At 34.5% G+C, this 24,022-nt stretch overlaps 3 protein-coding genes and 1 non-coding gene across 4 annotated transcripts; 2 read left to right on the top strand and 2 right to left on the bottom strand.

Annotated features, from left to right (window-relative positions):
* Positions 1-1,043: 1,043 nt before the first annotated feature.
* LOC110942337 (NADH dehydrogenase [ubiquinone] 1 alpha subcomplex assembly factor 3) lies at positions 1,044-3,153 on the bottom strand. Its single transcript, XM_022184092.2, has 5 exons — positions 2,930-3,153; positions 1,943-2,059; positions 1,812-1,846; positions 1,584-1,684; positions 1,044-1,375 (listed from the first exon to the last, which is right to left on the bottom strand). Exons 1-5 carry the CDS (start codon positions 3,097-3,099, stop codon positions 1,289-1,291), a joined length of 510 nt encoding a protein of 169 aa, XP_022039784.1. The 5' UTR covers positions 3,100-3,153; the 3' UTR covers positions 1,044-1,288.
* A 1,642-nt stretch (positions 3,154-4,795) lies between these two features.
* On the bottom strand, positions 4,796-6,214 carry LOC110942338 (E3 ubiquitin-protein ligase PUB23). Its single transcript, XM_022184093.2, has one exon. It carries the CDS (start codon positions 6,175-6,177, stop codon positions 4,912-4,914), a length of 1,266 nt encoding a protein of 421 aa, XP_022039785.1. The 5' UTR covers positions 6,178-6,214; the 3' UTR covers positions 4,796-4,911.
* Positions 6,215-17,552: 11,338 nt separating this feature from the next.
* LOC110942340 (probable choline kinase 2) lies at positions 17,553-22,018 on the top strand. Its single transcript, XM_022184094.2, has 8 exons — positions 17,553-17,785; positions 18,144-18,538; positions 19,606-19,727; positions 19,821-20,016; positions 20,172-20,289; positions 20,413-20,460; positions 21,533-21,633; positions 21,734-22,018. The coding sequence occupies exons 2-8, from the start codon at positions 18,191-18,193 to the stop codon at positions 21,827-21,829; spliced, it is 1,029 nt and encodes a 342-aa protein (XP_022039786.1). The 5' UTR covers positions 17,553-17,785; positions 18,144-18,190; the 3' UTR covers positions 21,830-22,018.
* A 1,800-nt stretch (positions 22,019-23,818) lies between these two features.
* TRNAG-GCC lies at positions 23,819-23,889 on the top strand. Its single transcript has one exon. It is a non-coding gene; the product is annotated as a tRNA-Gly (tRNA).
* Positions 23,890-24,022: the final 133 nt, after the last annotated feature.

Raw genomic sequence — 24,022 nt, 5'->3', positions numbered from 1 at the left:
GTTCAATCCATACCTTTTCGGTCACCCATCCTCTCTATAAGTAAGTGGTAATCAAATATCTACTCCTCTATGACCAGTAACCAGGCTAACCAAACCAACTTAACGAATTCCAGTCATGACCCATAACCAGGCTAACCAAACCAACTTAATGAATTCCGGTCCAACCATTCTTCATTTCTAAATAATCAAAATTTTCGATTCTCAGGCTCGCTTTTTAGTTGAAACAAAACCCAATTCCAATCAATTTTAGGTTGTTAGGAGCAGGGGTGTTCATGACCAGTCAGCTAAGCTAAACCACTAACAACGGCTTCAGAAAAACGACAAACCAAACTGGTTGGGTTTGATTGGTCAGTCAGACTAGCTGAGTTTAGCAGTTTTAAAGTTCGGTTTTGACAGTTCAAAGCGACTTATGTAATTTTTTAATAGCTAGTTTGTAGTAGAAGTTTTAAAAGAAAAATATCAATGAATATTATACATACAAACTAACCGTGAACCGAACTATACAAATCTCAAACTGGCCTAACTACTTTGATCTGTGCGGCAAGGTCGTTTTCAACGGTTTATGGACACACCCTGCAAAAATTATTTAATTTTTCCAAAAAATATATATTATTCTTAAATAAATAGACAAAATTATGCAATATCAATATAATCTTCAAAAATTCAAGTTTAAGCAAGTTGACTGTTATCATGTGAACTTTTGCTCTTGGTTTCTCATTCAAATTGCAGACTTTAAAACATCAACTTAACAATGGTTAATATATAATAGAGTAAACTTCTGTTTTGCTCCCTGTGGTTTGTTCACTTTAACAGTTTTGCCCCAAACCTTTAAAAATAGCCATTTTCCTCCAATAGTTTGCTATGGTTTTTCCATTTTGCTCCCTGCAGGGAGCAAAATGAAAAAAAAAACAGACAATTTGGATGAAGTTAGAGGCGGGGAGTAAAACGAAAAAACCATAACAAACTATTGGAGGAAAATGGCTATTTTTAAAGGTTTGGGCAAAACCGTTAAAGTGACCAAACCACAGGGAGCAAAACAGAAGTTTACTCTATATAATATGAACCATTTTTCTCACTTTAGTTCCAATCATGCCAGCAATGAAATAAAACTCAAGTTTATTCTACACACATTTCATTAAAAAAATATCAAATCTTTGTCACCATAGCTTCTTTAACCTCAAAGCAAAGCATGATTATCAGACATCAGGGATGATCTTTTCAACATTCCAACAACCTAGTAACGTTTGTCCAACATCGAAACCGTAAAGTAGAAAGCTTCTAGAAGTTACTAAGAAGAAACTCCATATGGAAGAAGTGCAGCAGCTACAATCCTGCCTTCTTCATTTAATATATTATATGTAGATGACGCATTTCTCTGCACAAATGTGTCCACATCATAAATCATACAAGCAGAAGTGAGAAGGATACATATACATATAGGTATACCGTATACATATCATGCATGGATTATTTATTCATACAACGAACAGATTTAACATCATATTTCTACTTTCTGGTATCATTTAGTGTTAAATATATTGTAATATGTAACTAAAATGTGACAAAAAATGAAAAAATCTCACCGAGTCAATAGCCTCTAACTTCATGCCTGTAGAACGAATGAACTTGCGTATTTCAGGATCAACAGGTTGGATATATCTTCCGGTGCCAAGTATCAAAATTTCTGAAATAAAAAATTATTTTCACCGTCAAAAATAGATGCACCAGCCAATACTACGCACGTAATTATCATAACTAATTGACGGTAACGAAATATTTCCCTGTGAATCAAAACATAATAATCATCTTACCTGGTATAGGTCGCACTGCTTGGAAGATGGATAGGCTGCACCAGATTGATATACTCATACAGTTGAAAGGAATAGGATAGTTTAAATGATTCAACAGATAGGAAATAAGATAACATATGAAATATGCATACCTGTCTATAGTTATATCCGACATTTTTTTCGGAGTCCAAGACAATAGCAAGTTACCTACACAGAGCAAACTGCCTTCATATTCCACCCCGTTAACAGTGAATCCAGAATCGGTATACCTATGAACATAAGAAAATGGATGAGTTAAACATATGGAGCATAAAGTTTTGTATAATAACGCATTGGCCATTCATGTTAACCGTGAAACAGAGTGATTTCAAGTAGGCCTATAAAACGATCCGAACGTTCAACGAAACGTTCGGCGGGAAGTTCTATGTCTGTTCATTATTTCATTTAATAAACAAACGAACATGAACGCAAACTTTTGTCCATTTTAACCAAATGAACAAACATGAAGTCATGAACACACGTCTCGTTCCTTCATTTACGTTCGTTTATGTCTGTTCATTCATGTTAGGTTATGTCCGCTCATTCACGTTCATTTACATCCATTCATTTCCATTTGCTTGTTTTTATATTGAATTAAATATATGCATTACTAACATTAACTTAAAATCAATTTGAGTTTCGTATTTGAAAAACCTTTATTAAGACATCTTTATTTGCATTTTAACCGTTGGAGGCAATGGTCATGGTATATGTTTACTTAATGCAGGCGTTCGTTTATGTTCGTTCATATATGTTAGTTTACATTCGTGAACCGTTCCAACAGAATATTAACGAACGAACATAAACAAGCACGGACACATTCGTTTTCTTAACAAACCAACACGAACAATAAAATCCGTTCGTTTAAGCGTTCGTGTCCGTTCATTTGTTCAGTTAGTGTTCCACCAGTCCATTTACGTACCTAATTTCAAGTATAACGAATAATCCGACAAGTACAACACCTCAAACCCTAACTACCAATCACACAACAATAACTCAAATAAAACCACATAATTAGGTTAAATCAACACTCCAGAGTATCATAAACAAATAAAAAACATAAGATTAACTGAAAAACGAATCGGAAACAGCTTTTATACCCTTGAAATCGCAATTGATCTTCTGGAACGTTATCGATGAGATTAACCTGATCGTATAACGAGAAACCTCGTCGGAGTGAGGGCAATCGCTGTGGAATCGATGGTGATTCCTTTCGTAACGCTCTCATAAGCGTCGGCAGCGTCGCCACCGCTCTCTGTCGCACCGCCATTGTGAATTTGGGGATTTTGACCACCGGCGACCACCAGTTTTTACAATTTGCTCATTTCTGATGTTTTGCTGTTTAGGTCACATACTATAAACTAAATACACATTGCATCCTCTTACTTTTATTATGTTAGTAAAAAAGATTCTGCTAGTTTTTTTCTTACATTTTACACCCCTCAAGTTTTTTCGAGTTCAAATTGTAGCTTGTTTAGTTGTTTTCACCTTGTAAAACATGTTTTCCCCAAAGCACATATGAAATCGATTCTTAGTTGCAAAATTTTCATAGATGTGGTATTCAAGTATGTAATTAGTTAGTAGATACTAAAGGGGTAACACAACAACACAGGAAGTTAGTTTTCATAAGAATAATTATGATCGACAGACAATGCAATATACGAAAAGTAAGTCCAGAGATGAACACCAGACTACGACACACAAGCCCAGACGAACCACTCATGTGAGGTTCGAGTGGGGACCAAAATTAGAGATCGACATCAGCAAGGGTCAATTGGACAAATACCCAAATACAGAGAATTCCCTCAATACTCTCTCTCTCTTTCTTACATTGACTTTCTCTCTATAAAAGATTATTGATTCTCACACCGGGGGTAATCATATCACAGAGATACATCCTTATGTGGCGAGTCTAACAATTACGTTTTGTAGGACTGTGATTGTCTTACAACCCCTTTTACTTCATACTTCAGATACCTTACACAATTACGTAGCACAAAGTTTACAAGGTTAGTTAACTTGTAATCCTTTGTAGCTACGGCATTCAGATACCAGAGCCGTCTCCGAGAACTCTAAAAGTAATTTAGGCCTCGGGCGAAATAAAAAATTGGGCCCAAAATTATGCTATGGGAAAATGAATTTACAGAAAAAAAAAATAAGACTTTGATGCTAGAGACATGTCTTGAACTTGAGACCTTAATATTACCTTTAAGTGGTTTTTCCACTTTACCACCAACACTTTTATCTATAATAAATGAATGCATATATTAAATATATAATTTACTATACATATAAAAGCTTATAAAAACTTTTCGGGCCCTTTAAAAATTTGGGCCTCGAGCGACGGCACGGGTTGGCCGACCCAATAGCCGGCCCTGTCAGATACCCTACACGATTATTTGAAACCGTTTACCCGCATTGAAGCCAAATATTTTAATATATATTATAATTTTAAAATTTATAATAAGTGTGAATTGTTAGAAGTGTGATTTAGTGTTTGATATTTTAATTCGTTTTAAGGTGGGTTTAATATTGGTTTCGGAATAATCAACATTCCAACATGGTATTTTCAACCACATAAAATCTCAAACGTTTATACTCAATGACTAGGGTACATCGACAAACATGATAGATAATAAATAGATAATTGGTTCTCAACAGGTATGAAAAAGGTATGATATATGATTCTCTAATCAAATATGAAATTAAGATAACAAGATTACTAATCCCACCCCATTATTATCCTTCATTGGAATAAGATTCCGTGCTCATGATGTGTAAGATGTTATAGAACATATATCAATATCAAATGCAATTCAAATACTAAAATTAGAACATATATAGCACACACAATCAGTCAATCATCCTGTTTACATTATCAAGCTTATATAACTACAGATTGATATATAAAGTTGTTTCAAACCCAAAAAATAACAAACAAACAAAACCCTGGTTTTACATCATCATATTTCTAAATGACTAGATCTTCCTTTATATATATATATATTATCTAGCAAAATATCATAAATTTTACAAAAGATTTGTTTATCACACATGTTTTTAGGTTTCCCTAAGAAGTTATTCATACACGATGTGAGCCTATAAATCCTTTTAATTCGCTAGGAAAACAAGGGTATCGGCTCCACAAGTTGGTATGTTTTTTAAACATATCAACCATCTTGTTCTTCGTCGGTGATGGTCCGCTCATATGCATCAATATCACGAGTTTCTTGACCACCCCATAGATCAACATATCCTCCAAAACCTTATTTGTTGGATCATGAAAACTACATATCAACAAAAAGATATGTATGCCAATATTTGAAGCTATCTCCGATACACCAAACAATTTGCTTGATACCGCGCCAATCCCTAGAGCGTGTTCAATAAATGCCACTTTTCCATTTGTGCATTCGCACAATAATTTGATTGCAAGCAATATTTTCTCACACTTGGATCTGTCAGAGTCAGAGTTAGAGTCAGGTAGGAGCTCAATTAGGTTACTCATTGCACCCGCCTCAATAGCCTTTGACCGACACTCCTTTGACGAGTCCAAAATCTTTATCAATACTTGCAAAGCAGATGAACTCACTTTAGTTGAAATCTCATCGGATGCAAGTTCCAAAATGGATTTGAACATACCGACACCTTGATCATTTAAAACAACATTCCAATTGAAATCCAAGTTTGCTAGTTTTCTAAGTATAGACATTGTGTAAACTCTAGCTTCTTTACTTCCTCTTTGAAGGATAATAACCATTGACTTCATGAATTCGGGCTTCAAAAGTAGTTCAATCACCTTCCCATCGCTTTCTTGCAATATAGGAAGATGTTGAAGAACCCCTAAAGCCTCCTCACAAGCTCTAAACACCATGAAATCCGAACTATCGGCTAATATTTGGATGATTAATTGAAAAAGCACTTCTAGTCCTCCTAATAACATGAAATCAAGCTTCATCTCATCTCCATCTTCAACAATTTCTTTAAGTTTTCTCAAAGAAGTTACCTTGAATGGAGACGAGTTTAGGGTCTTGAGTAATGCCACCATTTCATCTCGCCTAAACGAAGGCGAGCATGATGGTGAACTTGAAGATGGTGAATGGCTATTATGCCACGCGAAAATGAGCCTCTTGAGGGTGTGGTTAGGAGTGATATCGAAATTTTCGACACTTTGCATGGTGGCAGGACATGTGGTCTTCTTGTAGCTAAAGAACCATTTTTGAATGTTTTTACGCTCATATGTTACTCCGGTTGAGATGATCACCGGATCTTTCATGATCTCCATGGATATTGGGCATCTAAAATCTTGAGGAAACTCCATTTCTGAATCATGGTTTGACCTTTCCATTGGTGAACAAGAGTTTCACAACAAGATTTGCTAGATTTGTATTTATGAATACATGTTCATATATGTGTGTGTGTGTATATATATATATATATGTACACACATAGATGTATATTAATATGTATACACAAGTGGGAAAGATTGAAAAAGTATAAAAAGGAAAAGTCAAATTCAAATACTGTTTTTTATGGCGAAATGATTATATTGCAAACTGTATAGAACGCACAAATTAATGGAAGGAACATGGTTTTGGGTTGACATTTGCAACTTGCAAGAGTTGATTTTCATTTATTAATCATAATAATAATAACTTATGAGAATATAGGCATTAATATCAATTTTCATTTATTAATAATCATAAAAGTTATGAGAATACAGGCATTAATATCAATTCAGCCCTTTAATAGTAGTATTCTTTTTTTTTAATAGTATTCAAATTGTGTAATTAGTCGTCTACATTGAACGGCATAAAATATATATAAAAAAAAATTAAAGACAATGAAATGAGTAACATATAAACTATAGAGGGTTGGTTAAACGTCTTACAGCCACCAACTAGAGATAGTCTAAAAGATTTGTTTCTCAATCAAGATCCAACTTAGATATGTTTTCAATGTATTTCTTTTTTTCATGTGATCCTTATTTCCTACTCTATCAATACGTAGTAAACTTTTTTTTTTGAACGACAAATGTTACTACTTTTAATTATTTTCCTTTGCTGAGGCTTGAACCTGAGACCTCCCTCTTAAGAGACATATGCCTCTACCAAGTGGGCTATCTCACATTGGCGTAGTAAACTTTTATTTGAAACTTTGTTTCACATGGACGAGTTTGGAAATAAATAATTTCTCAAAGTAAATTGGAACTATTGTTGGTAGTGAATAGACCAATGATCAACCTATGCAATAGTGATTTGTGTTTAAATAGGAATAATTAATTGTGGCTTAACAAGAGAACTTTTGCTTTGAATTGGATTTATATATAGTTAATCCCATCAAAATGAGTAATTTCAACAAAAAGACATTTTGGTGTTAGTTAATATATATTGAACATTGAATCCATCTAGTTCCTATGATTTACTATGAATATCAACATGAGAAGTCTTAGTTTCCATATAGTTACCTTAGGGTATAAGGGGCGTTTCCTTCGTGAGGTGTAGTCACCTCTCCACTCCAGTCAATCATATTGTGCCATGTTAACTCCTCTCTCAACTTTTTATTTTACACTCAAACGTAAGGGGTGCTCCCCTCCAATGTTTTAAAATTTGGTTTTTAATCATACCAGATTAGGCACAAAAATGGTTTAACCGGGTTGACTAGTTAACTATATAATTCTATAAATTACAACATCAACTCAAAAAATAATCCAAAATTGGATGTAGATGTAAATCTAGAACGAATGATGGAGTGATGGAAGTCTGGAACAAGTCACGAATGATGGATTGATGAAGCAAGTTTTGAATTTTGATCAATGGAGATAAAATATTAAAAGTCGTTAGGTTAAAGTTGAAAGTAAACATGAAGATGGGTCGATAAAAAGTAAAATCCTAACCCAAAAACAGACCTGAGCCAGTACCGGTATAACGGTTCAAACCGGTATACTGGATTTTACCGCCGGTACAAAGTCGATGTCGTTTCTCCTACTTACCGGGGTGTTTCGGACCGGATTTAAATCCGACAACGGTAATACCGGTATAACCGGCCGGTATTTATCGGTTTTTAAAACATTGCTCCTCTCACCATTCCCTAGTCAATCATAGCCATTTGAGGGGTTAAGAGGTCGAAAAAATCAACATGGCACAAGCGGTGAGTAGTCCGCGGATGTTTGAGTTTGTCGCATACAAAACGGGGATGGTGGCCGTGTTACCGCGCAGTAACACCTTCACCGCCCACCATCCCCGCTAACACCCCATTCACCTGATCTTTGTGCAAAGAGAGTAAGAGTTCATGACGACACTAAAACTTTGAGTATTATGTTTACGACAGTATATTATGTTAAAATGATATATTTCACATTTTGATAATTCATATCATCAAACATGTAGTTATATCATGTTGGGCTATGTTTATTATTGGGCTTCTGTTCAAAGTTATTGGTTATAGTTTGGTTATTGGTTATGGGCTGTTGGCCGTTATGGGCTGTGAGCCTGTGTTTGTTAAGTCGGTTTGATCCAAGGTGTAAAGTGTAAATACAAGGTCTTTTTCATAAGGTCTCATATACATCAAGGGGTCTATTTGTATCTTTTAATTGTTTCAGATATATAACAGAAGAGAGAGAAGGAGCTCATCATTCACACAGATATTTTCTAGGGTTTCTGGTATCTTCTTCGTGTTCACTTTGATCATCCAAGTTGTACGGCTGATCTGTTCATCTGGAGTTGGAGAGTTTCTACCTTCAGTGTTGTTGATCTCTGTTCAGAGATTGTTGTAGTTCATGAGATCATATTGATCTCAGTTGTATTTTTCATTTGTTTGTTTTGTACTTTCTTTATATTCAACAGATTTGTGAATCTGTTGAATCTGTACTTTGTATTACAAAGATCTCAGTCATTTGAGATCTTGGGTTTGGTTTGGGTACTTTTTCTGGTTTGGGTTAAATAATAAGATTTTGTCACGTTTTGTCGCTATATCTTGTTGTGGTTGTCATAGATCTATACTGTTTTACATGGTATCAGAGCTTAAAGGCTCTTTTACCCAGATCTAAGTTTTCCGCTGTTTGATCTTGTATAGATTTGCTCTGATATTGTTTGTTTTTTTGTAGATCTGTGTTTTCTGTTGTCTGATCTTGGGAGTTTAACGGTGTGGATCTTGACACTGTTCTTGGGATTCGTGTGAAGACTGTGTTAGTCTTTGAAACCCTAGAAGGTTTCAAAGCAAACTAACCAGTGATTATTCTTTGTTCTTGGTGTTGACTAGTAACCCTAGAAGGTTATGGTCTTCATCGTGTGTGAAGATATTGCACCCACTGTGAGATCTTTCCTTTCCTTTGTAGTTAGTTTATTGTTTTTGTTGGTTGATTAGTTGAAGTCGGGGTAGTGAGGACCGGCACCATTGTTTGATTGTTTTTTGATTCTTTTAGGGTTTGGCTCCTGTATTAAGACATGTTCAGGCACTATAAGTGATGAACCTGAAATCTTGATACTGATACAGCTTCGCCATAGTGTGTTGTATATCTGTTGGTTTATTGGTGTGTTTATCTGTTTTCTTGATAGAGTGTTATCTGTTGTATCTGTTGGTTTGTTTGTGAGTATTATCTGTCTACTTGATTGTGTGTCATCATGGTTCAGCCAGAACCAGTGGACCAACCAATACCAGGTGCTAGTACATCTCAGACCTTGATAGGTAAACTGGATATTGGAGATCCACTTTACCTACATCCTAGTGATTCTAGTGCCCTTACTATTGTTAGTGTAAAGTTGAAGGGTACTGAAAATTATGCTGTTTGGTCTGCATCTATGAAACTTGCTTTAGAAGCCAAAAATAAGTTTGGTTTTATAAATGGAAAGTGTGAAAAATCCACTGAGGATTCTGTACTTGCTAGTCAGTGGGATAGGTGTAATTCTGTGGTGTTAACTTGGCTTTTGAACTCTGTGTCTGAGGAACTTTTCTTAGGCCAAGTTTTTTCTAGTTTAGCTTCAGAGGTTTGGGAGGATTTGAAAGAGACTTATGACAAGATAGATGGTTCTGTGGTTTATGATTTGTTCAAAAAAATAAATAGTATACCTCAAAATGGTTCAACAGTTGCTGACTATTATAATAGATTAACAACAAGGTGGAAGCAGTTTGATGCTATGCTTCAACTGCCAACATGTTCTTGTAAAGCAGCTAAAGATTATAATGATTTTACAATGTTAATCAAGCTAATGCAATTTCTTATGGGACTTGATGATGTTTATCAACCAGTAAGAACAAATCTGTTAACCAGAGAAACCTTTCCATCTGTCAAGGTTGCTTATTCTGTGGTTTCTAGGGAGGAATCACATAGGTTAACTAGTAGTGGGTCAAAAGGACAGAATGTTTCTTTTGCTTCTAAGTCAAACCAGTCATATGAGTCAAAGAAAAAGACATCTAATCAAAGAGGACCTAACTCTGCTTTAAAATGTACACATTGTAACATGTTAGGTCACACTGTTGATAGATGTTTTGAGCTTGTTGGTTACCCTCCTAATTTTAGAAAAAGAACTAATAATACTTCTGGTAAAGCTAGTGTAAATAATAAGTCTAATGCTGCTGTTGCATCCTCTTCTAGTGAGTCTACTTCTGGTTTTCCTTTTACACCTGAACAGATAGCTAAGTTGTTGAGCTTAGTTGGTGATAAGTCTGCTAATGTGTCAAGTACTGGGATGGAGTCAACAAGTGTAGGAGGTGAGTCTTGTTTTGTTACAAGTGGTATTAGTTGTTCTAGTTCTATGTTTTTTGAAGGGATAATAAGTTGGATTGTTGACTCTGGGGCTAGTCAACATATGGTAAATAGTGATAAAGACATGTTTAATGTTGTTGATGTTTCTGATTTTGATCTTAAGGTAGGTCATCCTAATGGAACAAATGTTAAAGTTTTAAAAATTGGTAATGTCAAGTTAACTGATGGCATTATATTAAAAGATGTTTTCTATGTCCCAGGGTACCATGTTAATCTTATTTCTGTGCATAGGTTAGCAAAAGATAATGACATTAGTGTTGTGTTTAATGAAAATAGTTGTGTGTTACAGGATTCCAAATCAAGGAAAGTCCTGGTGACTGGTAGTCAAGATAGTGGATTATATTTTGTGGGAAAGAATGGTAATTCAGTAAATGTTTGCTTTAATAGTTTTATTAAGTCAAATCTGTGGCATAGCAGATTAGGGCATCCCTCTGATCAGGTTCTATCTGTGTTAAAAGAGATGGTTGATGTTAAAAGTATAGAACATGGACCTTGTGATGTGTGTCATAGGTCAAAACAGGTTAGAGTTCCATTTCCTATTAGTGAACATAAGTCTAAGTCAATAGGTGAATTAATTCATCTTGATCTTTGGGGTCCATATAAAGTTACTAGTTATGAAGGATTTAAATACTTTTTAACTATTGTGGATGATTTTTCAAGAACTGTTTGGTGTTATTTGTTAACAAATAAAACTGAAGTTTTTGAAAATCTGAACAACTTTTATGAACTATTGATAACTCAGTTTGAAAAAAGGATAAAAGTTATTAGAAGTGATAATGGTACTGAGTTTGTGAATAATCAAATGAGTTTATTTTGTAAAACCAAAGGTATTTTGCATCAAACTTCATGTTCTTATACACCACAGCAAAATGGTGTGGCAGAAAGAAAACATAGACATCTCTTAAACACAGCTAGAGCTTTATTATTTCAGAGTGGTTTACCTCTTAGATACTGGTCTGATTGCATTTTAACTGCTGTGTATTTAATTAACAGGTTACCCACTTCTGTGTTAGGAGGAAAATGTCCTTATGAAATTGTGTATGGTTTTAAACCCTCATTAAGTCATCTAAGGAACTTTGGGTGTTTGTGTTTTAGTACAATCTTAAATGAGACTGATAAGTTTGCTTATCATGCTGATAAGTGTGTTTTTATTGGTTATTCTAATGTAAAAAAAGGATACAAGTTGTTAAGTCTAGAGAATAGAAAAGTTTTCTTTTCTAGAGATGTAAAGTTTTATGAAGGTGTGTATCCTTTTAAAACTGGTTTAAGTAATAATGAAGAACAACTGAATAAAACAGATTTAAATCATGTTAATTTTTTTGATTTTACTGAAACACTTTTTCCTGAAGTTCCTATTGTTCCCAATGATGAAGAGGGTGCTACTGGTGCACAAGACCCCAACAGTGAGGGTCAGCAACCAGAGTCTCCCTCTACATCTGCTACTGCTCAGAATAATGAGCAGTTAGGTAGTAGTAGTTTGGGAAACAATGGTGGGGCAGGCAACACTGTAGGGTTGGATGATGTTACCAACCAATCTGAGGGACAAAATACAGTTAGGAGATCTTCTAGAAAAGTGTCATTTCCAAAAAGATTTGATGAGTTTGTTGTAGAGGGTAAAGTTAAGTATGGTATTGAGAAAGTTGTGAACTATTCAAATCTGTCTTTTGATAATTTCTGTTTTGTTGCTTCTTTGAATAAGTCTGTTGAACCAAGTTCTTACTTTGAGGCCATAAAGGATCCTAGGTGGATTGAGGCCATGAACTGTGAAATGGAAGCACTTTATAGAAATAATACTTGGGTAGTTGTAGATTTACCAAAAGGTAGAAAACCTATTGGTTGTAAATGGGTGTATAGAATAAAGTATAAAGCTAATGGTGAGGTTGAGAGATACAAGGCTAGGCTAGTGGCAAAAGGCTTTAATCAAAGAGAGGGAATTGACTTTGGTGAGACCTTCTCACCTGTGGTCAAAATGGTTACTGTTAGAGTTGTTTTAAAACTTGCAGTTAATAAGGGTTGGCCTTTATATCAGTTAGATATAAATAATGCTTTTCTATATGGTTCTTTGTCTGAGGATGTTTATATGACCTTACCTCAGGGTTATTTTGACAATGATAAAAATAAGGTGTGCAAGCTTGTAAAGTCCCTTTATGGACTTAAACAAGCTCCTAGACAATGGAATGAGAAACTTACTTCTGTGCTACTTAACTTGGGTTTTGTTCAAAGCCTATGTGATCATTCCTTATTTGTTTTGAATAAAGATAAAGTTTTTGTTGTTTTGTTGGTATATGTGGATGATATAGTGATTACTGGAAATGATGTTTCAGAAATTACTCAAGTTAAAAAAAGGTTAAGTGAAAGTTTTAAGATTAAAGACTTAGGAATACTTAAGTATTTTCTGGGCATTGAAGTGTTATATTCAAATGAATCTATTTGCTTGTCTCAAAGGAAGTATTGTCTTGAACTGCTCAATGAATTTGGATATTTAGGGTGTAAACCTGTGAATACACCAATTGAGCAGTCACATGTTATAACTAGTAAAGTGAATAAAGATCAAAAGTTTTTGGAAAATATTAATGGTTTTCAAAAACTTATTGGAAAATTGATATATCTGTCTTTAACTAGACCTGATATAAGTTATGCTGTACAATTTCTGAGTCAATATATGCATAAACCATGTCAGTCACATCTGGATATTGCTTTAAGGTTGTTGAGATACTTAAAGCAAAATCCAGGAAAAGGTGTTATGTTTAGGAAAACAGATGGTTTTGATATATCTGGATTTGTTGATTCAGATTGGGGTAAATGTACTATGACTAGAAAATCTGTCACAGGTTTTGGTATATTTCTTGGAGAAACACTTGTATCTTGGAAAAGTAAGAAACAAGGTGTTGTCTCAAGATCTACAGCTGAGGCTGAGTATAGGGCTATGTGTTCTGCTACTTGTGAAGTGATGTGGATTAAGAACATCTTGTCTGAACTAAATGTTGTGTGTACTTTGCCTATGAGATTATTCTGTGATAGTAAGTCTGCTATATCTATCTCACAAAACCCAGTTTTTCATGAACGTACTAAACATTTTGAACTTGACTTGCATTTTTTGAGAGAAAAAATTGCAAGTGGCATTATTGACCCACAAAAAATTGCTTCTGAGAATCAGATAGCAGACATTTTTACTAAAGGTTTAAATGTTACTCAACATGATATTTTGTGCAGAAAATTAGGATTGTTTGATATGTTTGCTGATTGAATTATGGGGGGATGTTAAAATGATATATTTCACATTTTGATAATTCATATCATCAAACATGTAGTTATATCATGTTGGGCTATGTTTATTATTGGGCTTCTGTTCAAAGTTATTGGTTATAGTTTGGTTGTTGGTTATGGGCTGTTGGCCGTTATGGGCTGTGAGCCTGTGTTTGTTAAGTCGGTTTGATCCAAGGTGTAAAGTGTAAATACAAGGTCTTTTTCATAAGGTCTCATATACATCAAGGGGTCTATTTGTATCTTTTAATTGTTTCAGATATATAACAGAAGAGAGAGAAGGAGCTCATCATTCACACAGATATTTTCTAGGGTTTCTGGTATCTTCTTCGTGTTCACTTTGATCATCCAAGTTGTACGGCTGATCTGTTCATCTGGAGTTGGAGAGTTTCTACCTTCAGTGTTGTTGATCTCTGTTCAGAGATTGTTGTAGTTCATGAGATCATATTGATCTCAGTTGTATTTTTCATTTGTTTGTTTTGTACTTTCTTTATATTCAACAGATTTGTGAATCTGTTGAATCTGTACTTTGTATTACAAAGATCTCAGTCATTTGAGATCTTGGGTTTGGTTTGGGTACTTTTTCTGGTTTGGGTTAAATAATAAGATTTTGTCACGTTTTGTCGCTATATCTTGTTGTGGTTGTCATAGATCTATACTGTTTTACATATTACATAATGAAACTAATCAAATTAACCATTCTTTTATCTTAATCAACCTTATTGAAATTTACTTTTTTGCGAGTGGTTGCCCTGTTTGTGGTGTGCATATATAATATATATATGTGTGGGCGCTCGGAGGGCAAAAGTTAAATGGTACTAACTTTAACGTTATTTTACTAATTTCGTGAAAATAACGTTAAAAGCAGCGGATAGTTAATCATGCATCGTGTGGTGACGTTGACAACTGAAAGACACGGGGTGCATGCACCAATGAGTCTTTATCCCGATTGTTTGAGTGTTATGTGTCTTAGGTCAAAGGCTTGATACAAAACTACAATCGAGCCGGGGGACTCACTGGTAGCAGCCTCTCTATTCCTACGGGGTAGAGGTAATATTGTCTACATCTACCCTCCTCAGACCCTACCTTAGCTTTGCTATTAATGGGACTTACTAAATACGATAATGATGGCTGACTTTTTTGCTAGTGGATCTAGTATGAAATGACTGGGTTCTAAAAACCCATTTGATTTGAAACTTTTAGTAAGAAGTTATATAGAAAATGTAAGAACTCGCTAGAAATAAATTTCTGAATGTGTCACTAGTCATCTAAGTAAAGAAAAATAAACTTATTGCAAGTACCTTACAACTGATTTTTAAAACCATTTTCTAAACGTGTACGTTTGTTTTCTAAACGTTTATTCTTTGTAATGTTTTCTTTTCATATTAATGTTTTCAAACCATAGTTTATTCTAAGCAATATAAGGGGAGTGGAGGTGGTTACTAGTGATAGAATTCTATCACTCACAATATTCAATCAATTTCCGTCATGTCAGCAACCATTTTTCCATCACTCACAATATCCAATCAAGTTTCGCCATGTCAGCAACCATTTTTCCATCACTCACAACTTTTTTTAGTGGCGGTAGTCATCACTCACCACCACACCCAACCATTTTCCCCCAACCAACAACTACCCTCACAACCAACAACTATCACGCCGTGAAAAAAATCACGGAATCGCCCCAACGTTGAACTATCACACGTGGAAAAGAGAGTGGCGGTGGGAATCTTTGTTTTCCACGCGTTGTTTTTTCCCCATCACGGTAGAATAACGCAGTGCCCCCAGTGCCCTAATAGCAAGTGCTTAGTTATTAGTATTTTTTTTATCCTTCTTTGTGTTGGGCCAATCCATTGTTTACCATCATTTGTGCTCCCATTCCGTCATATCATATTATTTATGTGAGTGTTCATAATAGTATCTGATTGATTTTTCATAGTTTTAAACTTGCATAACCATCACTACGAGAGAGTCAAACAAGCATAGGGAAATGCAAAAAGCTTGAAGCTCGCTTGAAAAAAGTTAGATTGAAATCAAGTCGCTTGTAAATGAGGCGAGTTTGAGCCAAGATAAGGTCGCTCTTTTGGCTCGTTCAAATTATGGCCCAAATTTTAATGTGTGTATATATTATGTAGTTTATAAAAATTGCATTATGTATATGCTAAAAATATTTTTTTTTGTTTTTTTATAAATGCCGATGTGCAAAAAAATTCAAAATTCAATTTAAAAAAAATAAACAAGTTGGCTCGAACTCAACATTCATCTCGTAATGATAAACAAGTCAAGCCGAGCCGAGCCAACTCGTTAACTTCGAGCCAATGCAAAACGGCTCGGCTTTACAACCCTAGACAAACATCATATCAAGTAAATCTTTTTTATGTAATTCAACTGAGTTTATATCATAGATTAAAATAACTTACAAGAATTGAGCATTTAAAAAAATAGTTAAATATATATGTTTGTGTGTGCAGTAAGTTTTATCAATTATCTTTAGGCTAATTCACACATTCACTAATTTAACGTGTCCCCCCCAAATTTACACTAATGTTCATGATAAAGGTAATTTTATCCCAATAAATATCGCCCACTATACGGATTTCGCGAATAAGCAATCCCACGGACGTCTCCCAAATTGACGCCCCTATGAACAAGCCCATCCTTTGACGGGATCCTATTCATAGCCGCCCTCCACCCGAACACGTTTACTTTTGGGGGAATCCAGTTATTCCAAAGCGGCCAAATATCGTTTGTATTGCTACTGATTACATTTTAGATCTCATAAGACTTACAGTCAGCAAGCATCTTCATTCTTCAACATGTAAGCAAATAGAGCTCCTTCAACTCCAACATCTGGCCTACGGATCCAAGGCCCAATCCACTGAACCACAGGCCCAAATTGTACACACTCAGCCACAGTAGAATGTAGTAATGTGTACGGTTCGGTTTGTTTATTAGCATTAACCGTAATCGTAACTGAAGTCATCGGTTAATCAGTTTGGTTAATTCGGTTAACCTGTCGGTTTTCGGTTCGGTTAATTTCTTTACTATGCATCCATGGTTTAGCGTTCTTACGTCTATTATTTGTTCAATTTGACGGTCCCGCCCTAACACACGGGTCCAAAAAACTCTTTTACATAACAAAACTACATATTGTTTTAGACAATATTTAGAGTTAATTACTGTTTTCATCACCGTGGTTTGTCAAAAATCACTATTTCAGTCTATTAGTTTAAAAAATGCGATTTCAGTCCTTGTGGTTTCACTTTCGTAACTATTTCAGTCCACCTCGTAACCATTTCAGTCCCTGTACTTACAAAATAAATTGATTGAAATGGTTACGAAAGTGAAACCACATGGACTGAAATGATTACGAAAGTGAAACCATAGGGATTGAAATTGCAATTTTTAAACTAATGAAATGAAATAGTGATTTTTGACAAACCAATGGGACGAAAACAGTAATTAACTCCAATATTTAATATCCAAATACTATTATTATTATTATTATTATTATTTTTGTAAGTTACTAATTATACTTGTGAAACTTTAATTGTAGGTTCAGGAGGGATTCTGATTCTGTTATTTCCGTTTGGTATCCATTTTTCACGCTAATTTGTTAACGCCACGTGTCCAACAATGATTCGTCATGCTTTTCTATACGCATCCAAACGTTTCATTCTCCATCATTTTATAACCCAAAAAAAAAAAAATCAGAATCTCCTTCAAAATTCTTTCAAAAGTCTCTGAAATCTTTCAATTGGGTCTTGATCACAGGAATTTTTGTAGAAATCAAATTCCGTTATTACAATCTGTTATTTCAAAAAAAATACATATAATCCAACCCCCCCCCCCCCCCTTGTTTCATTACAAAAACTGGTCAATCAATCGTCGCGTTCGCTGTTAGAGATTTTTGTTTGCATAATCTAAGGTTAGTTTATTCATTAATCTTTATTATGTGAATTGGGTTTTCCTTTAAGCTTTTCTGTTGTTCACATTTTTCGTTTTATTGTATGATTCTTGAAGTCAAACCTGCGATTATTCATTTTCGAATTTGATAATGATTCGGTTGTTAAATTAACCCGAATTTTCTTTAATTCGTAGCATTTGGTATAAATTCTAATTCAGGATTGAATTTGTTTACAAAATCTACATAATTATACGTCAATTTTGGAATTAAATTTTGTCTGTTTGACCCCAAAAAGTCAAACTGTCTTTGTTTACTTGAATCTTGTAATTATGTGGAAAGTCTACAAGGGTTTCTTGTAATTATGTTTACTTTTTTGCAGCGAGTTATTTTGTGAAGAACACGAAGCGTAATTCTGTTATAGTAGTTATGACTGTAAAGATTGATGGGATTGAAGGGACACAACCCGAACAACTGATGAAACTACTGCTTTCGCTTGCTTCCGATTGGGGAGATGTGTTTGATACAAGCAAATTAAAAGCGGTTCATTTAAGTGGTGCGATGACTAATATTGTTTATCGAATCACTTGGCCCAAAAACGCGTCTGAAGATGATGTGCGAACGGTTTTGGTTAGGATTTACGGTGAAGGAGCGGATATTTTCTTTGATCGCGAAGAGGAAATCCGGACCTTTGGATTGATCTCGACCCACGGGCATGGCCCGCACCTTCTTGCTAAGTTTCCTGAAGGTAGAGTTGAGGAGTTTATTCATGCCAAGGTACGCTTTTATATTTCATGACATCCTGTTTTATGTTTGGAGATCATAACTAAAGAAATATTAGGGGCGTTTGGCATTGCGTTTTGAAATAATCAGTTTTTTGTGTTTGGTTTGGTCGCTGTAGCGAATAGCGTAACGTATAGATTAAAGGTCGCTACAAGGTATGTAGCGAACTAGCGATTAGGGGTGTGAATTTCTGTCACGACCCGAAAACACGACACGAAAACACGACACGAACCTAACACGAAATTCGCGGGTTTAGGTTTAATCTAAACGGGTTCGGGTCAGTTTCGGGTTGAACCCGCGAACCCGTTTAGGTAAACGGGTCGGTTTCGGGTCAACCTGGTCAGGTTGACGGGTTGACACCATTCACATTATATTTTACGTTTTCACGATATGTTTTATGTCATAAATTAATTTGGTTGTGTATTTTATGCATAAGTATAATTTAAAAAGAGAGATTGACATAAAGTTTATAATTAAAATGCAATTGTATTATACGCATTTGTGTTTTTTAGTAAAATTTCAATTTAAGTATATTAATTTGCAAAAAAAAAAAAAAAAATTAGAAGTTTGAAAATTCGGGTTAAACAGGTCGTGTTCGGGTCAACCCGCTAATATTCGAGTCGTGTTCGGGTTCATATGTTTCACAAGATTTTCGGGTTCGGGTTCATATAAAATTTTTGGGTTCGGGTCGGGTTGGACCCGTCAACCCGCGAACCCGACCTGTTTAGCACCCCTAGTAGAGATAAATAGCAGAATTTCAGTTTTTTTTAAATATAAAAAGCTATTAAATATAGTCGGATTTTAGGTTTTTGTTAAGTATACATGTAAAATAACGTATATGCCAAGGTATTTTGATATAATATCCATATAATTTTTTTTTTAAATTTATCTCTAGTGTATCGCTATATATAAAATAACGTCTCTGCTATTTATGGCTATTCGCTATGTAGCGTATATATACCTTATCGCTATTTGTCGCTATTCGTCATTAACAGCTATGTACCAGATTTTGCCAAACGCTCAAAAGCGCTTAATATATAATTCTTTTTCGATGCTTTCAGACACTATCGGCTTGTGATCTTCGTGATCCCGAAATATCTACACTCATAGCAGCAAAAATGAGGGAATTTCATGACCTTAATATGCCCGGGTCTAAGACTGCTGTCCTTTGGCCAACAATGAGGTGTGCATAAAATAATTTTTTAAAATTTGATAGTAACTATTTTTTTTTTTTTTTTTTTTTTTTTTGAGATTTAAGGTTTGTTTTTGTTCCCAGAAAGTGGTTGATCAAGGCTAGAAGCTTGTGCTCTCAAGAACACGCGAAAGAATTCAAGCTTGACATCATAGAAAATGAAATCGATACGTTGGAAAACGAGCTATCAAAACGCAAGCAAAATGTTGTGTTTTGTCACAATGATTTACAATACGGGAATATTATGATCGACGATAAAACAAGAACCATAACATTCATTGTAAGTTGGTTACAGTTAAATCTTTCATTTTTTTTTCTTGTTAAAACGATTTACCATTTACGCCTTGTTTGATTCTTGAAGCCATATGTTGTTTGGCATAACGGGTATTGGTCAAGTTTGATTTTTTTTTTTTTTTAATCTTGTTAACCAAACAGGACTATGAGTATGCTAGCTATAACCCCGCGGCTTATGACTTTGCAAATCACTTTTGTGAATGGGCTGCAGATTATCACACCGATACGCCTCAAAATTTGGATTATAACAAGTACCCAGGTAACGTTTTTAATCGTAGTTAATATTTCATGTTATAGCCATAAAAACTGTAACATTGTGTTTTGATTTTGGTCTTAAATACTTATGTGTTGTTACTAATGTTTTGTGGAAAACAAAATGCAGATTTGGAGGAGAGACAAAGATTTGTGAAGTCATATCTTAGCTCAACAGGTTACTAGAATTTTTTTTATGGTTTTACCATCTTTATATAAATTTATTGATTTTTGTTAATATTGGTACGAGTTAATTACTGTTTTCGTCCCTTTGGTTTGGCAAAAATCACTATTTCAGTCCATTAGTTTAAAAATTGCGATTTCAGTACCTGTGGTTTCACTTTCATAACCATTTTAGTCCCTGTGGTTTCACTTTCGTAACCATTTCAATCCATTTATTCTGTTAGTACGAGGACTGAAATGGTTACGAAGTGGACTGAAATGGTTACGAACGTGAGACTCCAGGGATTGAAATCGCAATTTTTAAACTAATGGACTGAAATAGTGATTTTTGACAAACCACAGGGACCAAAACAGTAATTAACTCTAAACTACAAAAGTTGATGTGCTTAAAGCTCTTTACTTTACAAAGAAGCATTTGAAGTAGTCAATTTTAAGTTTTTCAAAAACATTTATTGTTCTTGTCTTGAAATCTAAAGACACAATCTTTGCAATATATGTTAAGAGTCAAGTCAAGCATCCTTATCTACAACTATGGCCCAAAATGTCAACATACAGGGAATTGACCATATTTATTAACACAAATTAAGTATATTATGTTGTCTCTATCTCACATGCATTATTGTATAAGACCATGCGAGGTCGTTGGGGTGAATAATGCCTCATCCTTGGGCGTTTTGCGCCATGTGGCAGCCCAGTCAGCAATGGGGCGTTTTTCTAAAATGGGTGTAGTGGGGATACGGGCATTACGTTAAAAGGGATGTAAAGAATTAAAAAAATAAAAAAAACATGAAAAAAATTGATTGGCTAAAGAAGAAAAGGGTTAGATGTGATTGGCCCATCAAATGGGGCTTGGGCGTGCTTTTAAAAACGCCTGGGAACCAAAAAACCACAAAACACGCCCATGGGGGCGGCCTTGCCGGCGTTTTGGGGCGTGGAAGAGGGCAAAAACGCCCACAAAACTGCCCACTACGTCTGGTCTAACAATATTCTACAAAATACACACTATGTTATACTATACAGTTTTTCGAGTTTGTATCGTTGATAGTCTTGTTGGTTGACATTTATAGGAAACCAACCGAGTGATGCGGATGTAGATCAGCTTATCGATGATGTGGAACGATATGCGCTTGCAAATCATCTATTTTGGGGATTATGGGCAATAATTTCGGTACATATTTTTTTCGATTCTTATACTCTTTATTTTGATTTTAATGTTTAAAGTATGGTTTTGAACTTTTGATAACCTCCTTTATTGATCTTTTGAACAGGGTTATGTTACTCATATTGAGTTTGATTACATAGAGTATGCTAAGCAGAGGTTTAGTCAGTATTGGTTGAAGAAGCCTCAACTATTGAAGGAATAAGGGATCTATAGTAGACATTGATACAAGAAAGATATACTAGTGGTTTTGATTCACATGATTACTATCATTTTCTAGTTGTAAAAGTTACATGTATAGGATGATACTATAGAGTTCACTGCTTCATTGAATTCTTTTAAAAGAATTGGGTAAAGTTGGCTTTAATCCTAAATGTAATATTGAAAATCTAAATATGGAATCGCGATTTTATTGTTAGAATACTAGTGGGAAATGAAAACCGGGACGGACATTGTGATAAACAACGACCCCATAACTAATAATAGAGTAAACTTCCGTTTTGCTCCCTGTGGTTTGGTCACTTTAACGGTTTTGCTCCAAACCTTTAAAAATAGCCATTTTACTCCCTGATGTTTTAGTTTTTTTGCCAGTTTGCTCCCCGCCTCCAACTCCATCCAAATTGTTTGTTTTTCCATTTTGCTCCCCGCAGGGAGCAAACTGGCAACAAAACCAAAACATCAGGGAGTAAAATGGCTATTTTTAAAGGTTTGGGGCAAAACCGTTAAAGTGACCAAACCACAGGGAGCAGTACGGAAGTTTACTCCTAATAATATGTTTAGAGTCACGATCTCATAAAATACGGAGGAAAATGAAAAACCAGGACGGACATTGTGATAAACAGCCATGGTTGGTTTTCGCGACTCTTGAACCCAAATTCCTTCATCTAGAACCTATTTTCATATTTTCTCTAATTTTATGATTTTAATTTATTCCTTTCAGATTGTAAAAACGTGTATATCATAAAGTTTATTATTCAGTCATTTTTTTTATCATTTTATTTTAATCTAGACTCTTATAGTTGACTACCCAGTGACCATTTCTAAAAAAATATAGAATTTCGATGAAAATTGAACTTCATGTGATAGTTCTATTCGTTCGTAAAAGTAGTATTCCATAATGAGAATAAGTAGATAAAAAGTGAGTTAAAAGAGTGTGATCATGATAAATGTAAAGTTGTATAATTAGTAAGATAACAAAGCATGCTTTATTAGCATTTTACTATACTCCCGTCCACCCTTTAATATTGCATCTGAAAAACTACCTCTTTAGAAAGCTTCCTTTCAGATTTTTTCACCCGTTTTTATAAAAAAAAAGCTTTTATTCTTTTATAAAAACTTTTAATTATTTTATAAAAGCTTATGATGGTATTTATTAATGATTCAAGAGTGATTAGTTCCTTTAGTACCATTCAACATGGTCTTAATTTGATTTATTCACATGCCTTGATTTTCTTTTTACATTGTTAAATGAGGATTTCAATTCTTGAACTTTGTTTAATCTTACATGGTTGATGGACGATTGTTATATGTCGTTGAGCGTGACACAATGTTAATGTATCATGGATGCTTGATGCACGGTTTGACTGTTGTATCTACCATGAGATCTTTATAAGTTATTTAATTTATAATAAGCGAACGGTCTATCTGCGATAACGACACTACATCTTCTATGTATACTTTTGCTTGTTAAACATGGCGTTGGTTGATATAATTGTGTTGAGAGATTGCTTATAAATATATGTGGATTTATTTATAACCATTTAACACATAATTAAAATATACATATTATGCTATTTTTATAATATAGGAGTAGGATCATAAACAAATAGATTTGTATCTAAAAACAATAAGAACCAATAAAATGATAACACATGACATCTCTCTTATAATATAACATATTTATAGAAAAAAAAAGTAACATTGAAAATATTGTCAAATACCAATTATTATGTTTGTCCTTCCTTTGATAGTAAGGGGTGTTTGGACACAAGTCTTAAGTTATTATCATGATGTGAATTTATGATCATTGGCTTTAATTATATGGTACAAGGTTGTTCTCATTCCGGTTCAATTAGTACCATATGAACTAAAACTACAAGCAAACAGTGAATAACTAAAAAACTACAAAACGTTAATATTAAATTCCAGAGTAAAAGACTTTAATAAGTAAAAGACTGAGATTATGAAATCAAAAGCACCAGTGGTCTAGTGGTAGAATAGTACCCTGCCACGGTACAGACCCGGGTTCGATTCCCGGCTGGTGCATTGTTGTTTTTTTATTTTTCTGATCAATATGTCTGTATCTAGCCCCTATAGAGATATTGACGAAATTCTTATTAACTCCCCCACTCTTTTCCAAACACGAGGTTTATTATGTTCAATACAACGTAAAGAATCA

The sequence above is a fragment of the Helianthus annuus genome, chromosome 5 (assembly GCF_002127325.2).
Source record: "Helianthus annuus cultivar XRQ/B chromosome 5, HanXRQr2.0-SUNRISE, whole genome shotgun sequence".
In the NCBI taxonomy this organism is placed as follows: Eukaryota; Viridiplantae; Streptophyta; class Magnoliopsida; order Asterales; family Asteraceae; genus Helianthus; species Helianthus annuus.
Note: the sequence above shows the minus strand (reverse complement) of the source record. Positions and strands in the feature narration are given on the sequence as shown.

Bases quoted from the DNA above. Each gene is read 5' to 3' on its own strand.
- LOC110942337 (XM_022184092.2), bottom strand. From the start codon at position 3,099: ATGGCGGTGCGACAGAGAGCGGTGGCGACGCTGCCGACGCTTATGAGA. The intron at 2,060-2,929 runs GTATAAAAGCTG...TTATGTTCATAG, and splicing joins GATCAATTGCGATTTCAAGG to GTATACCGATTCTGGATTCA. The intron at 1,685-1,811 runs GTAAGATGATTA...TTTTTATTTCAG, and splicing joins AGCAGTGCGACCTATACCAG to AAATTTTGATACTTGGCACC.
- LOC110942338 (XM_022184093.2), bottom strand. From the start codon at position 6,177: ATGGAAAGGTCAAACCATGATTCAGAAATGGAGTTTCCTCAAGATTTT.
- LOC110942340 (XM_022184094.2), top strand. From the start codon at position 18,191: ATGACTGTAAAGATTGATGGGATTGAAGGGACACAACCCGAACAACTG. The intron at 18,539-19,605 runs GTACGCTTTTAT...CGATGCTTTCAG, and splicing joins AGGAGTTTATTCATGCCAAG to ACACTATCGGCTTGTGATCT. The intron at 19,728-19,820 runs GTGTGCATAAAA...TTTTGTTCCCAG, and splicing joins GTCCTTTGGCCAACAATGAG to AAAGTGGTTGATCAAGGCTA.